Here is a 15,508-nt window from a genome sequence, read left to right as displayed (position 1 = left end):
CATCCCGCATTTCAAAAAGGCACTTTCCTATGTTGCTCAATGCTATTATTAATCACTCCTGCACTCACTTCCTTTGCTAGTTCTCTCACTTGCTCCTTCAACATCTCCTTCAATGACTGCAGCCACTCTTCTTCTGTGGGCAAGGTTTGCCAGCTTCCTCCTATTAGCCTCAGGCAACATCATCTGCAGTCTCCTATTCCTAAATTAAAATAAGAAACTGAGTACTCTTCTGCTTCTCACTTGTCCCCTCGCCTTGTTCCTTCCAGCAAGCTGTCAACACCTCAAACTCTAAACAGTGAAAATAAAAAAGTAAGAGATACCTATCTTCCCTGCCATGCATGTAGGGACTCTAAAATAACTCTTTATCCTACCCTCAAAGTCTTTATGTGAGACCTTTTTTCCCCTCAAAAAGTTAAGCCTTCCCCCGTCTTTTTCCCAACTGCCAAATCATTTGCTATCACTGTACTTAGGACAGATGTAAATACTTCTCCTTTCCAGTTAGCTGGAACTTATGTACATCTCTCTACAATCTCTTTTAGAAGTCACATCCTTCTTCTGTTGTCTGACATTATTAATCTTTCTGAATCACACCCCAGAGTAACTTCTTCAATGGGCCTGGCCTGTTCATGCCCTTCTCTCTCTTCCTTAAACTTCTGTGCCAAAACTTGTATCACCTTTAATGTCTCACTTCTTTCTCCTAAGCCTATCTTTTCTCTATGCCACACAATGAGTCACACCGCCACCCAAAGCCAATTTGCTGCTTCAGCGTAAAAACTAGAACTTACACTTACAGACCTCCAAAGAATTCACATCTACAGTACTCTACCGAAAGTTGACTCTTTCTAGGCAAAAATCACTGAAGTGATCCTCCCAATTGCAAACATCAGTGTGCCGTTCCATACTATGGAATATTTTATATTATATGGAAAATAACTGAGTTTATTAATCTGAAAGAGACAGGAGATACTCAATAGAAGAACTTTTAACTACCTTTATATTTTCTAGGTGACAAGGAAAAGAAAAAAGAGGTACAATGGTAAGCATCATACCCACCAGTTCTGTCATTTCAACACTGAATCCACAAGATATTTAACAATTCAAACACGCAAGTAATAATAGTGTACCTTTATTTTAACACGTGCACTGCACCGATGCAGTAGATACAACGCCAGCAGTCTTCTCTTTGCACAAACTACTACCAGTCAAGTTTTTGAATACTGAAATCACATTTCTAGGTGGACGCAGCATTTAGTGCAAAGAATAATTAACAAAACCCTAGTATTAACCATATCTTGGGAACTGTTTGCATACATAGCGCAGCAATCACAGCTAATTCCCAACTGGCCTTAAACATGGAAAACTCATCAGCTATAGCAGTTTGCATCTGAAAATTCTAACACAAAGAGGCTTGTTGTCCTTTTAAAGAAAAAAAGTCTACGCTACAGCAACAAATAAATAAAGACTGACAGTGTGTATATATTTGCTCAGAATCAATTCAGCAACTTAAAAAAATATAAAGATAACATTCAGTGTTTGCTGAATTTCTTTATACTGCATCTATCAGTTTTTTTTAAAAAAAATCTACATTAAAAAAAAAGTTTAAAGAGAAAAAAATAATTCCTCCAACTCTCTTTATACTATATCAGTTGAAAAAGAAGGACTTGCAAGCACTGCTGCCTCGCACCTATCGATAAGTAATTCAGGTCCCTGGTTATTCCGGGAACCGATTATAGAACATCCCCGCACACCCAAACATCTCTGTGCTCAGGCAGCCTTGCGCAGCAATGCTAAAGAAAAGTGCTAGCCTTGGTACAGCAAGCACATTATGTCATCTTCCAGTTCCTAAGTTTCTTCGCTAAAAAACAACTGCCCCCACTTCTTGTGGCCGATTTCTATATCTATCAATCTCACTCAGGAACACATATGCCGTAAGCCCCGTCCCAGTGAATGCCTGTGTGCTTAATTTCACCTACACGAGTAATCATACTAGGAATCAATGGGAATATTCATGCTTGCAAAGTTAAGGATACACCTAACTCTTTATAGGACACCTGCGTTCATTCGCAGCTATACAATGTACTGATTGCAGTCCTGTATCATAAATGACGGGTCACTACTAGGTCATAGGCAATAATATCAAGGGCTAAATACTCAGGGAAATGCAAGACACTTCTCTCCTGTTTAGAGAGAGGCTCTGCTCTTTGACAGTATTTAGGATGCACCAGCTATAGGCCATGGAAAAAACTGTCTGCCATGTATATTAAAGAATCAACATTAACTGCAATAATTTAAAACAATGACTGAAGAATACTTCTATCGGCTCTCCAAACTGAAAGCATTTTAACAGCACAACTGTACAATACAAAAATAATTACCAAATCAAGAGCAAATTTTTGCAAGTTTTCCAGTATCACTCTGGAATTCTACATAGGCTACTCAGATTTCATGAACAGTTTACATATATGGGACGCAGGAAAATTTTTCTTTACGTATGATTTAAGAATACAGATCTCAGGAGTGCTGCTTTTGTTTGTTTGTTTTGCTTTCATTAGCAGTATCTTGGGGGAGGGAGGTGATCACCTTCCTCCAATAAAACTGAGAAAATGTTGATACTAGGTGCTGAAGGAAAAAAAAATCGTCATGGTTCAGGATTTGACTGTTTAGGGAAATAGTGCACTTTTTATTCTATCTTGGAAACATACAGAAATGCACAGAATGGTTATGGCCTTCCTACCTCCTTTGAAGTGGTGGGATCTTTTAAACACTGAAAGCAAAGATTTAGCAAGTACGTAGAACATTGTTAGAAAAATATAACTTTTCAGACAACATGACAAACAGTTAAAGAAAAATGCTTTATCTTTCAGAACAAAACTCCAACGCAACCTAGCTTCCATTGATTTTTACACTGAAGTGAATCTAATTCAGCAAGAGGCACACACAACATGATCGATCTAGGGCAACACGACCAGGACTTGCCCTACTGAAGTATATATACATTCAATATTTCAAGCATTCAGTACTGGTGCACGTGAATCTAGATCACACCCACGTTCCTTTGCCCTCTAAAGCAACCCTTCCTTCTTCGAGAACCCAGTGCTTCCCATAAGGCTGAGGAGTGTATGCCCACAAGAACCTCATTACACTCGATTTCTTGCACTGTGGTGGGATGGAAAACCAGCTTTAATTTTCATGCTGATAGAGTTCAAAGTGCCTCTATAACCTACTGTTAAATCCATATCAAAATCCAAATAATCAGAGTGGCAGCAGCTAAAGAATTCCATGAGGTGAAAGGTCAAAGATTCCTCTCCTGCAGAAGACATTACCGCAATGATAAATGAAACGGGAGTAAATAAAAATTAAGACTTTCTTTCTTCCCTTTGCAATGAAATGAAGGATTTGGGGTATCCTTTTAGAAGATCCCCCCCCCCCTTTTTTTTTTTTTTAAGTTATGCCCTTCTCTATATGGAAGCACTGTGGTGTTCATTTAAAAAAAAATCAAACAAAACTCCCTCCATCCTTAAAAAGCACCATAGATAAAAGTCTGGTGGAGAACAAAGCAAAAAAAAACCAACCCAAAAGAAACTCCATGGACAACCCTTCAGGGATGAAATGCTAAAGATGTCTTTTTTAATCAATCAGCTTGTGAAGATCTACAAAAAAATAAAAAGGATCACATTCTAAAGGTTCAGTGCATTCAGCAGCTATATAGTTTTGCTGCTAATTCATCTTTAAGTTGACTTTCAAAAATAACACCCTAGCTCATCAAAATATACATTTTCCATTTGCTTTTAAATTAAAATAATAATAAAAAACATTTAAAGAATTCACAATCAATAGCATGACTAAGTTTCAGGATCATCTACAGCGTATAATTTAAAGGTTCAAGATGCCAATATGCAGCACGTAGCAGGCCTATATGCTCCATGCAGCATGTACATTTAGGATAATCTCAAATAATCTTGATGTTCAGATGTCAGTTTGTTTCTTCCAAATAGTGTAGAATACCCATCTGGAGAAAATACGCAGTTAAGGGAAAAAAAAGCAATGTTTGCAATACACAGGTGGAATGGAAGTAGTTCTTTTCACTTACATTTCGATTCTGAAAACTTCTGGCAGCTCGTAAACATGGAGTAGGTAAAACTCTCAAAAGTGAAATCTCCTGGAATCCTCTTTTTGGCTTATCAGTTCAAAAGACCATGCCATTTCCACTGAAACCACAACCCTTTGCAATCCCATGTTTTTTAATTCCTGCTGCAGATTTTCAGGTGGTGCATTTCTTTGCATTGCAACCACTGAACACAAACTACAGAAGTACTTCGGGAAGAGCGATCAAAACTCTGATCACGTTCACCGAGTTGGGATCCCTCTTGCTCATCTTCTCAACTGTAAAGCAGCAAGCTTGACTAGGAAAGAATTTGTGAACCCCTAATGCAGACACAATCAGGCACAAAATTAATACTGAGATGTTCAGTAGTTGAACACTAGGTGTCCAGGTATCTTACTGGGCAAAGATTTAAATGTCTACTGCCTCTTAAATACCTCACCAGGGGTCCTGTTGAACACTCACTTAACATACGCATCTAAATTTTGCCTAGACTTTTCTCTAAAAGCTTCTGCAGTGTTTGCCTTATGGACTTAAAACGCTTTTCAGAAAGCAGACCTTTATGTCGCCCAGACTGAGCTAAAAGTAAATACAGAACAACCGGCAGCTGTATCAGTGCTCTTTTTGCTGCTTCTCCGGGGGCAGATGGACCCAGCTTCAGCACAGTCACACAGAAGGTATGTTCAAACCACAGTCCTCTGAGGTACTCCTGGCAGGACAAACAACTAATCCTTGAGAGCTCTCTTGCCGTGCTGGGCACAGGAGAGATATCAGTGCTACGTAATTCCACCTGCTTCTGGAGATATGAACACCACCCAACAGCTGCAGAGCAAGGCATAGAGTTCTGGGATTTATAACTTAATAAACCCACATAAAAATACATGCTTTTCTGTTTACACAGCAAGGTCACACATGCTCCAGATGGGAGCCTCCATGTTCACCATAAGGTCCCGGTGGAAACCTCAGATACACATATGCTTTCCTTAAAACAGAGAGCTGGCTTTTATGTCAACAGCTACTTAAATTTCAGACTACCCCCACAGCAACACTGGTAAACACCAGAATTTCAAGTAACAGTTACACTAGATAACAATTCTTGAAGTAGGCAAAACAAGTAACAATAAAAAGCAATAAGCCAGCTTAGCACTTCGGCTGCATTCAGGTACTCACGCAGGTAACTTTTGGTCAGATTACAAAAATGAACATTTGCCTAAGCGAAAAGATTTGTTCAATGGCTCAAGAGATTTCAGGCACTTAAATGAATGTCACAAGTGTGTCACATTCTTCAGAAAGAAATAAACCCCTAACTTTTTGATTACTTGTCACAATTCTACTGTGAACTATCAAATCTCTCAGTCACCTGTGAAACATTTAGGTATAATCTTTCATTCAGAAAATACTCCTCACTTGGAAATCTTTAAGTTGCAAGTAAGATGACAACCTGTACCTGAAATGCAGGTAAAAGCCTATCAGAAGTCCAAGGCCAAATTAGAGTATTCACTTTGGGCTAATCTGAAGTCATCAAGATGACTCCTCCTTTAACATTCCTGTACCTATACTATTATATCATTAACTCATTCAGAAAAAGCAAACTAATAAAGCTTGCTCCATTTCTCTAAGAACTGTTCACTTTCAAGCTCCATTATACCTATTTAACAGCCAGTTTTAATAAATATATTGCTAAAAATATTTCATACGTTAGCAGCATTTAAATGTATTTTTCAAAGGAATGAAGTAGCATTTCAAACTCAATTGATTTAGAAACGTTTTGCATACTTCCAAATAAATAATGCAATAAGTATTTAGAAGACTTTCTGAGGATGCACACTTCAAATCACATACATGTTGCATGAAGGCCTGGCAGTTGTAGAGGCAAAAATAACCAATTTCCCTGAAACTGTAAGCTACAAGGGCAAATATCTTCATATCCTATTTTACTCTTTCTTTCTTGTCTTGAAAATGTTAAGATCAAATCTGACTTTCACTGGAGAGCTGACAGTAATGAGAAATAGGAGGAGCCTGTTACAGTCAGTGTGGAGTCCAGAACAGCAGGCTACAGCATTAAACAGCGTCAAGATTAGAGACAGAGAAGGGAGGCAAAATGAACACACAGAACAGAAGAAAGACGGTGTCAGAGTTTCACACGCTTAACCTATTATGAGTAAGCAGATCCTGGAAAGGTCTCCCCTGTCAAGAGAGGGACAGCTACAGCAGGCATTACCCTGTAGAAACATTTTCTGGGAGATTACACAGAAGTGGTAAACACTCAACGCAAACGCAGCCAGCACAACCACCCTACAGCAGATCAAAATGCTCCTCTAGAGCTAATGGCTTGAAGCCAAAACTTCTAGCTCCTTGTATAACTTGCCTACCACCCACAAAATGAAGACATTCTGAAGAATTGTTTTTAAGCAATGGGATGTTGCCAAGAAACGTGTATACCGCTCCACTTGGAATATTTTTTCTAGGAACACTAACTAGTAATGATTGCTAGGAATCACTTCTTTTCCCTATTAAAAATCCAGTTTGAGCTGTATGTTCAACAATAGATCTATTAGAGAATACTTAAAGATCTGGATCATGCTAATCCATATAAAGTTAGTTTGGGGTTTTTTTTTGTAAAAGTAGAAAGGAAAAAGAAGATACAGCCTTGACAGAATTCCCAGGCAGCGTTACCCTCATCATACAGTTTATCCTACTTCGTGTAAACAATACACTTGGAAACACTCAAAAACATTAATAAAAACATAGCCTGATCTTGAAAGGTACTGATCATTTCACCAGCTGTGAATTTATGGCACCTTTAAAAAAGAATTCCTGCAATTATCCTCAAAATAAAACTGCAGTAGCTCATTTACTATAAAAAACATTAATAGCATTCAAATTAGAACTGCATTCTTGCTCTTGAGTTCATTACCTCCAAGCAATCTAGGTTTGCTTGATTTATTAATACACACTCTCCACTCTTTTTCAGTCTTTAAGGATACAATTCCATGTAGGAGGGAACGCACACAGTTTCTTTTGAAAACTCCACAGGACAATAAAGCCTGCTAAGCTGTTCTTCGTACAGAGTCAAGGCATCCGTCAGATTGATACAGTTTCCCTGAAGAAAAAAAAGAATAGTCCCAGTTACAATCAAACAAATACACAAAATTGCAGATGAATATATACATTTTGATATTAATGGAAGGCTCACACACGCTTCAGAAACAGATACATGCTGTTCTTAATATTTAATATTTACAAGGCAAATACTGAACAGCTTGTCTTCATTCTGCCTACAGCAAACAACAATTTGTATCTTTTCAAGAAAGGGTAAGTAACAGGGGATTATCTATCCTCCCACCAGCAGTAGCAACCATTACATTAGGGCTTCCAGTTAAAACGGACCACCATGTGTTGTTTACCTATAACATCTACGCAATAACCATTTTCTTTATGATTGCTTACATATATTAGTAAACAGTATTACAACATCCAGATTTTCTCAAGTATTTAACATTGCCTGGGTCTTACAACATTAAAATGCATGGTTTACAAATTACTCAGCTTTTGTTTTCCAGGTACAAGACGCCAAATAAAGACCCACCAAATACAAATGTGCTGTTGCTGTGGCACAGCATAGAGACAAGACGTTTTGCGATTCTGGTCAAGGGGAACACGATGTTAATAGTCCTTGGCAAACAGCATGTGCACATCCTGGGGCAGGATGAGACATCTTCAGGAGACGTGTGTCCCCATCCTTCCCTAACGGTTGGGTTTATCAGCTTATAGTATAAATGCCTTTTACCTTGACCTAGCACAAAGCCTACTTTCTTCTTATTTCTAATCAGTAGAAACAGAAGCATTAACTAGCATTTCTCCAGAGCTATTTTCAACATAAAAATTCTCAGCTTTCCCACACATTTTACCACTCCTAGTGGAGGAACAACGAACAATGCTCACCACAGAAGACAAAAAAAGACAATAAAAAAAGGGAACTTTCATGTTAATGAATACTCAGTTCCTACTAACCTAGCATATGAGCCAAAGTCCCACAAAATGATGGCAAGAGACCCAAGGCACAAAAGCTGCTATTTATCTCAGATCACAAGAACATTACCCTAGATGATATGAGCATATGCATTAGACAGAAAAAGGTCTAGATAAATCAAAAAAAATAAGCGAAGAAAGAGTTATTTACTAATACAGCCAGCTTCTTGGTTTCTAGATGACTCTTTCTGTTCATGACTAGACAGGCCAAAAGCCTTCCAGCGTAAGCACTTCCGAGCAGAGTACTGCTTTTGGTCTTTAAAAGCCTTGGACTTTGCAAGAAAGAGAGATATGAACGAGAAAGCCTACAGCAATAGACTACACCTATGGCATGGCAATATCTCCCTCTGCTCTGAATGCCTTCTGAAAAAGTTTGCCCATGCACACACGTGCATAATCTGGGGTTTTTTTTTTTTAGTTACTGAATGAGGTATCTTCTCCCTTCCTGCCCTTAGATAACATGTGTAACTTGCATCTGACTGAATGAATGCAGATGGTTCAACTAAGAAAAAAGAGCTAGTCCTAATTAAAAACCATAGCTCTTACAGTCACAGCTTATTCAATATTTTAAGACCTCTAACTTGAAACTAAGGTCAAGTTCCATAGGACCCCAGGAACAAAGGATTTATTCAATACTTCCAAAATATCTGCACTACCTATGTTTCACATGTGTGTGTTGCTCTGCAAACACATTGTGAAGCTTTTAACTCCATGAGAACGGTCTTTAAGAAAGCTGCGTTTTACTGTTTAACTTCTGCTTCTCGGTGCTCCCTGATTTTTCAAAATGGCCTTTAAATACTTAGGTGCACAACAGATGCAACTGAAAGTTAATTTTCACAGAGCAAGGAACTAAGATGAGTTTAACCAACAAATACTATCTGTGCTCTCAAACACAGTGTACAACGGGCAGAGGCCGTAACAAGCAGAGATCTTCTTGGAAATCAGTACATCTAAACAGCACATTCTGACTTCAGTATTTAAACTATGTTTTCTATTTCTTTTTATTGGTAGGATTTTTTTCATGACATATTTAAAACATTTATATTTCCAGAGGAAGTGAAAACAAACTTCATCCCACTGTTCTTCCTCCAAAATTTTTGCATCATGCTCAAGTTTTCACAAGTGGAAAAGAAAACCTCAACTTAAAAAATCCTATACACAGCATCTTTAAAAAAAAAACAAAACCCTGTATTCCTGAAAGCAGTCTTTCAAAAGAACTTGGATAAAACACTTGTTTGGTTATCATTTTGATCATATTCCGTGAACAAATGTCTACTTGGTTATTTGGTAAAGGAAGATGGTGTGCTTTATATTGAATATATCATTATTTGGATTTGGGTATCAGAGAACAGAAGAGGTTTGTAAAAAGGTATGAGACAAACACTAACTGAGCACAACTGCACAAAGTGCAATGAACAGACTACTGTGGCACTTGTTTAGTAACCTGTTATTATCCAGGGGACTGTAGCAGTTACTCGGCTCAGCCGCCCTTTACCAAACATGTAATTTTGTTTCAACATCAGACTAAATGCAAAAGAAACCTAAAAAACAACCTGTGTGTGCAATTTGAGTCATAAATAGAAAACACTGTGAGGTAATTTATGGAGCATACCACTATTACAGAGGAAGTTTAATAGGATACAATGAGATAGAAGTATCCACAGTTTCTTAGCCTGTCGCTTCAGTATTTCAGCCTTTCTCCCTTCTCCAGCAACAGACAAATCACTGCAGACAGCGTGGAAAGCAAATTACAGGAACAATAAGACATGCCAATAAGCAATTTTAACGTTTCAAACCCGCAACTTCACAATCTCCAAATCAAGATCTTACCTAAAGGTTCAGATACCCGACCTCTTCTCGAGACACACCATAGGATTTTTTCATAGTTCTGGACAGTTACAATTTTTTTGCAATAATTTGGCTTTACCCAACAAAAAGCTAAGAATTGGAAAAAAAAATAAATCTACAAAACTTAGATGAACTTATTTCCATAAAGAGAAAAATTATTAAAAATCACTTTTTAACACCCTTCTGTAAGAAGCGAGCAGCTTTATCAACTAAGCCTACAGTGTTGATAACTATGTCAATCACATTTAGATGTTCTTGTACCACTAAAATACGACACAGGGAACCAAGCCTGGAATACAATACAGTGATCAGTCTAATAACCTGTGTTCACTTTAACTCCCCTGTCTAATGAAAATAGTTATGTGGTAGAGCAATACATGTTTTCTTCCAAACAGCAACCATATACTCAAACAAAACTAATATTGAACAGTGTTTAATAAGGTTTAAAGCTGATGACCTCACCAATTATACTTTTTCAAAAGGAAATAAGCAAAATCAGACTTTCTTTTTCCTCCCACACTGCTCAGTCAACTTTCAACACATACAAACACCCTACCAGGCTCCTCTGCCTGCCCCCCCTTACTTAATCTTTGTACCATGTCAAGCAATTTGATAGATAAGAACACTGAATTTTTTTTTTTCCTCCTTAACAAGCATCTCTCTGACATGAAAGCAGCTGAAGTAGTTTTACACTTTGAAATTAACCAATCTGCATGCATAAGACCTTGTTTAAGACTGATGATCCCTGAGCTGTTTCACAGCCTTTGCATTCGGAGCCTGCTCAGTGCTTGTACGCATTTTGACAACTCATGTCTGTCTCCCAACACCAATTCTTCTGGGCTTTCGTAAGGCATACATTCTGTAGTACCATGGGTCTAGTCTCCATGTTTCCAGAGAATCATGCTGAACAATTTAAATAATAAAAACCGTTTCAGCCAGACAATAAAAAACATTCTTTAAAACGAATAGTAAAAGAGAGTTTGTTTACATTAACCCTGTAAGTTCCGGTTAACTTTACCCACCTATAAAGGGGATGTGTCCATCAACTGATTATAGGTTGCATTTAGGCCACTATGCCTCCTCCAACCTTGGAAAGTAAACTAGTGACCGGAAAGCAGATGGAAGTCCCCTTCCATACTTGCCCATTTCTTACACATGTCATTCTTCACCTCTTACCCTACATGTCACTGCTATAAAACATCCTTGTCTGTCTCTATACTAGAGAAGTTTAATTTTTATTTTTAGTTTAACATTGTTCCCTATTTTTATTTTGTAATGATAAGCACAGGAGCTGAACATGGCCAAGGTTTTTTTTCTTTCCTCACTTCAGAGTGACTAAGAAGCAAGCAGATACACACAGCATGAAAGACCTAGCATCAAAGCTAGGTTTGAGTTGTGGGTGACAGGGATAGCTTTTAAGGAGATAATGGAGGCAAACCTGACTGAAGGTATCTCCACTGGCTAAACAATCAATTAATTTAAAACTGAACTCTCAGTAACACAAGGAAATGAAAAGTCTGTTCCTTAAAGACTCCCAGACTGCCAAGAAATCACACAGGCTCAAAGGGACATACAGCCGTTCTTCCCACCTCCTTGCACACTGCACTCAAGGAGAACCCTGCTCCCTCTTTGGAAGTGCTAATTAGAAAACCCACACAGCAGCCAAAAAAAGGAGCATAACTATGGAGAAACATCACGGTGGTCTGCACGTTTTGAGGGCAGGGCCACGCCGTATTAAGAGAGTGGCCAGGAAGCGACAGCTTGGTGAAGGGCTGGGTGTGCATGTGGCAGACGTCTGATCCCCTGCACCAGTGGTTAGCACTGTTTACTGGAACGCAAACCTGTGAGTGGTCTGTTTCTATCCTGCCTGGGTTGGATGACCCAGACTAGGAAGCAGCAAATTCCTGTTCAGAGGTATTTTTAAAGGTTCCACTTCATAAACAAGCTGAAAATGATAGTTTGCTCAACCTCAAAGGATTAGGTCAGCAGAGCAAAAAGTTAGCACAGAAAAAGGCGTTTTCATAGCTACATGTAATCCACTGACAGGCAGAGACAACCTTACAATCAGTCTCTGCATCGTGCAGAGTGCAGTTTCATGACTGTTGGGACAATCCTCAGGTGCTACATAGAAGGTGCAGGATGGCGACGGTTCAGAAAAAAACCCACAAACGTATCACACTAGTATCTACAAGTACACATATTCCACTGAAGCTCAAAAAAATTACTTAAGCAATCTAAAAATCATACTGGCTTTTAGAAGGTCCAATAGCATAAGAACACTTAATGTTTTCAGAAACAAGTCACTGGGAAGGTCCATTAGAGATGAAACCGGACCTCAGGATATGCCAAGTTGTCACATCCTCAGTGACTCCCATTTCTCTCCCCTGTGATGGCTGGAAACCTGCACCTGTAACTGCCTCCCCCTGAAGAAGGCAACACTGAGCACCTCACAGACCTTGACCCATATTACATCACTAAAACGTCTAAAGCACCAGCTTCAGAAGGAGAAGGAAGAACAGCAAGCCATATGACCCTTAAGCATCACAGTAGCGGGATTATGTTCAACAGTAAGTTTTCGCAAATAAGCCTCAAGTCTTAAAAATACAGATAGGACTGCAAGTCCTGCAGGCTAAGGACACCTCCCTTCGTCCAGGTCTTATGTAGGCTGCAAGAGTCTCACTATGGACAATGCAGCTACAAAAGTAAGGACGTGAAAAGCAAGGCTGCTGTTCATTCAGGTAAGTTTTTGTTCTCATTGCAATTACTATTTATGGATGTGTAGAGCAAGTATGGATGTGTTCTTCTACCTGGTACACTTCAGCACAGACTTGCAGCAGCAGAGAATGAGCTCCATAAACTGCCCTTTCTATCTTTCCAGAACTGAAACAAGCAAAAAGTCCCTCCTTCAACCTAAAATTGGCCACATATGTTCTTCCATCCCCTAGGAATATGAATAAATAGTCTAAAAAGCCTTTTACAGGCAGAATCTCTCTATAAATATTAATAAACTGTTAAGCAATATTAGTTACCAGTCTCCACCTAGTGGTGAAAGGATATTCTGCATTAGCTTTTGGAGGCTGCTTTGAGGATCACCATGGCATCCTGAGGGAACAACCAGGTGTGTTAGAGTAGCATGCCAAAAAAGAATTCTTTTGATAATCTCAAATGATAAGCATACCTAAATAAATTATCTAGAAAAAAAGTAGCTTTTATCTATTTTCTATCAATGTGCATAATATGCTCTTGTATTTCATAGCCGATTACCAAATCGATGAAAACACTAATCACAACTTGCTCAGAAACACCTAGCCAAAAACCCACACCAAAACCCACCACACCTTCATTTTTAAATCTCCCTTCTCCTTTACACAGAGTTTGACTTTTGCTAAAGTTTTAAAAAAGAAAAAAATCTCCTCTTTATCTTCTCCACTACCTAACTTCTTGTTGTTAACTGTTCATTTCAGACCTCTGCTCTGACACACTCCTGAAATTACTAGAATGGCCCTCATGATTTTCAGCTGGCTTTGCATGAGAACTTCTCATTGCCTGGCTGCTTCTGGCAAGATCTCAAGTAAAGTCAGGCACACAGATCTGGGAAAGAAAGGCATGCATGGTGTGTCACGCTTGAGTAAGAATTATCATCATTACCAAAACTCCAAGTAATTTGTGACCTGCAAATGCTGAAGTACATACTACAATCATGAGTGTCGTGGGAAAAAGAGACTACTGACAAGCACAAATACTATTTTAGCTGTACAAAAACGTAACTGATTTACGTTCAGGAGGCAAGCTGCAAACAGATATCATCCCACAAGAAAATGTGATTTCATAATAATATGTTAACAGATCAGCCAGTGAAACCTAGCTTTTTGCTCTCCGCTTGACATTAGTGCACTCCTACCTACATCACGATTGGTTGCTTTTATTGAGCACTCCCAGGAAGAGTTTTGGTTTTGAAAAAATTGTTGGCCTAGGAGCACTTCTCAGCTCTTGGGTCAGGGTGCATACCCCATTGTTAATGCACTTTGGTCTTCATTGAAATAAAGGATATCAATCAAAGGAAGCTAACATACACCAGCGCATTTTGTCAAAGTTTTTTCTTTTGTTGGTAATGCACATACCATCCTAAAAATACACTATCTGCATTAAGGCCTACAAGATCTAATCAAAATCAAATTGGCCTGCCAATCATCTTTAGGAAACCCATCAACTGTGCAGCACCAGACAAGACTCTCAGCCAATTGGAGCAACGACACCAACCATTTTGTCATCTCCTGCAGATGACAAAGAGAAAGCAACATGCCATCTGGACAATGCAATTATGTGAAAACCAGATTATTTCTGTGCACTGAAGCTTTGATGAACTCATATTTTAAGTTAATTAATCAAAAATACCATTATGTAACTAGTAGGATATTAGGAGCTTTTTTCTAGTTAATGCACATGAAATTATTAACAACTAAGAGACAGGAAAAAGCTCTCAAAGTTCAGAGCTGTATCAGAGTGCCACAACAAAAGCCCTAATTCTCAGTTAGGCTGGAAACAGTACACAGAACTCTACAGGAAAGTATCCTGAATGGGAGTAGAAGAGGTTATGCTGCAGTCTAAGGAGAATTACTATTTTCTCTTAGCACTGCAAGGCCTATCATTATTATTTATATTGCTTCCATGTTATCAACCTACTAGCAATTGTTTTTATTTCCAGAACATGCCTATTTTAAAGACCATTTTCCAGACAGTGCTTCTGGACTCTGGAGTGCTGCGGTTAGGCAGCTCTAGACCCTGCCTTCTAACAGCAGTCCTGAATAATACTTGTAGCAGTCTGCTCCTAGTAATAACAGAAAGGTCTAGTATACTGTCTATTGTAAAACACCTCAAAATCAATTCATGTGCTGAAGAGAACACTTTCCAAAACTCGTGCAGAGCTCAATGAAGAGGTGATGAGCATTTCCATTTATTTTTCCCAGCAGTGGCATTTAGAGAACCAGGCAGCAATACAGTAGGTGAAAAGCTGGCATCCTGTGAAAAGAATTTCACTTTTGGGTAAAGCATGTCTTGAGCATTGACATAAATGACATTTTAACAAGACGCACAAGGTAACCTGTGCAAGCAGAACTATCAGAGAACAGGCCACAAACCACAAAGGACAGAAGTTCTGAATATTAGTAGAACATAATGCCAAGGCAGAAGCAGCAACTATAGCTACTGTCCAAGACAATTGCAGGACAATGACCCTTTTGCAGCTTCTCTCCTATGAGACATTTCCTCGTCACAACAAAGGCTCTAACAAATAGGTGGACATTCCCCCAACTGCTTTTCATTATGATATTTAACATATTTTATGTTTTTGAGAACCAAAATGCACTTTAAGAAAGCCGGGGGGTGGGGGGGGATGTGTGCAGGGAGCACACAGAGTCCTGGATTTTAAAAACACAACTGTCTTACAATGCATGCGATTCCTTCAGGAAGTAAAGTATACCCTGCTATCTAAGATAAGCATCCTGGAAGTAGACAGTTGGAGCAAAA

At 38.8% G+C, this 15,508-nt stretch overlaps 1 protein-coding gene across 1 annotated transcript in view; it reads right to left on the bottom strand.

The window, feature by feature from the left end:
• Nucleotides 1–1,110: 1,110 nt before the first annotated feature.
• SMS (spermine synthase) overlaps nucleotides 1,111–15,508 on the bottom strand; it is a 52,268-nt gene continuing 37,870 nt past the window's right edge. The window contains exons 10-11 of the mRNA XM_063343082.1: nucleotides 7,090–7,205; nucleotides 1,111–4,009 (exon numbers count right to left, since the gene is read on the bottom strand). Coding sequence (XP_063199152.1) covers nucleotides 3,967–4,009; nucleotides 7,090–7,205 — 159 coding nt within the window. The 3' untranslated portion in view covers nucleotides 1,111–3,966. The remainder of the gene's footprint in view (nucleotides 4,010–7,089; nucleotides 7,206–15,508) is intronic.

This window comes from Chroicocephalus ridibundus, chromosome 1 (genome assembly GCF_963924245.1).
Source record: "Chroicocephalus ridibundus chromosome 1, bChrRid1.1, whole genome shotgun sequence".
In the NCBI taxonomy this organism is placed as follows: Eukaryota; Metazoa; Chordata; class Aves; order Charadriiformes; family Laridae; genus Chroicocephalus; species Chroicocephalus ridibundus.
The sequence above is the reverse complement of the archived record's forward strand: the minus strand, read 5'-3'. Positions and strand labels throughout refer to the sequence as shown.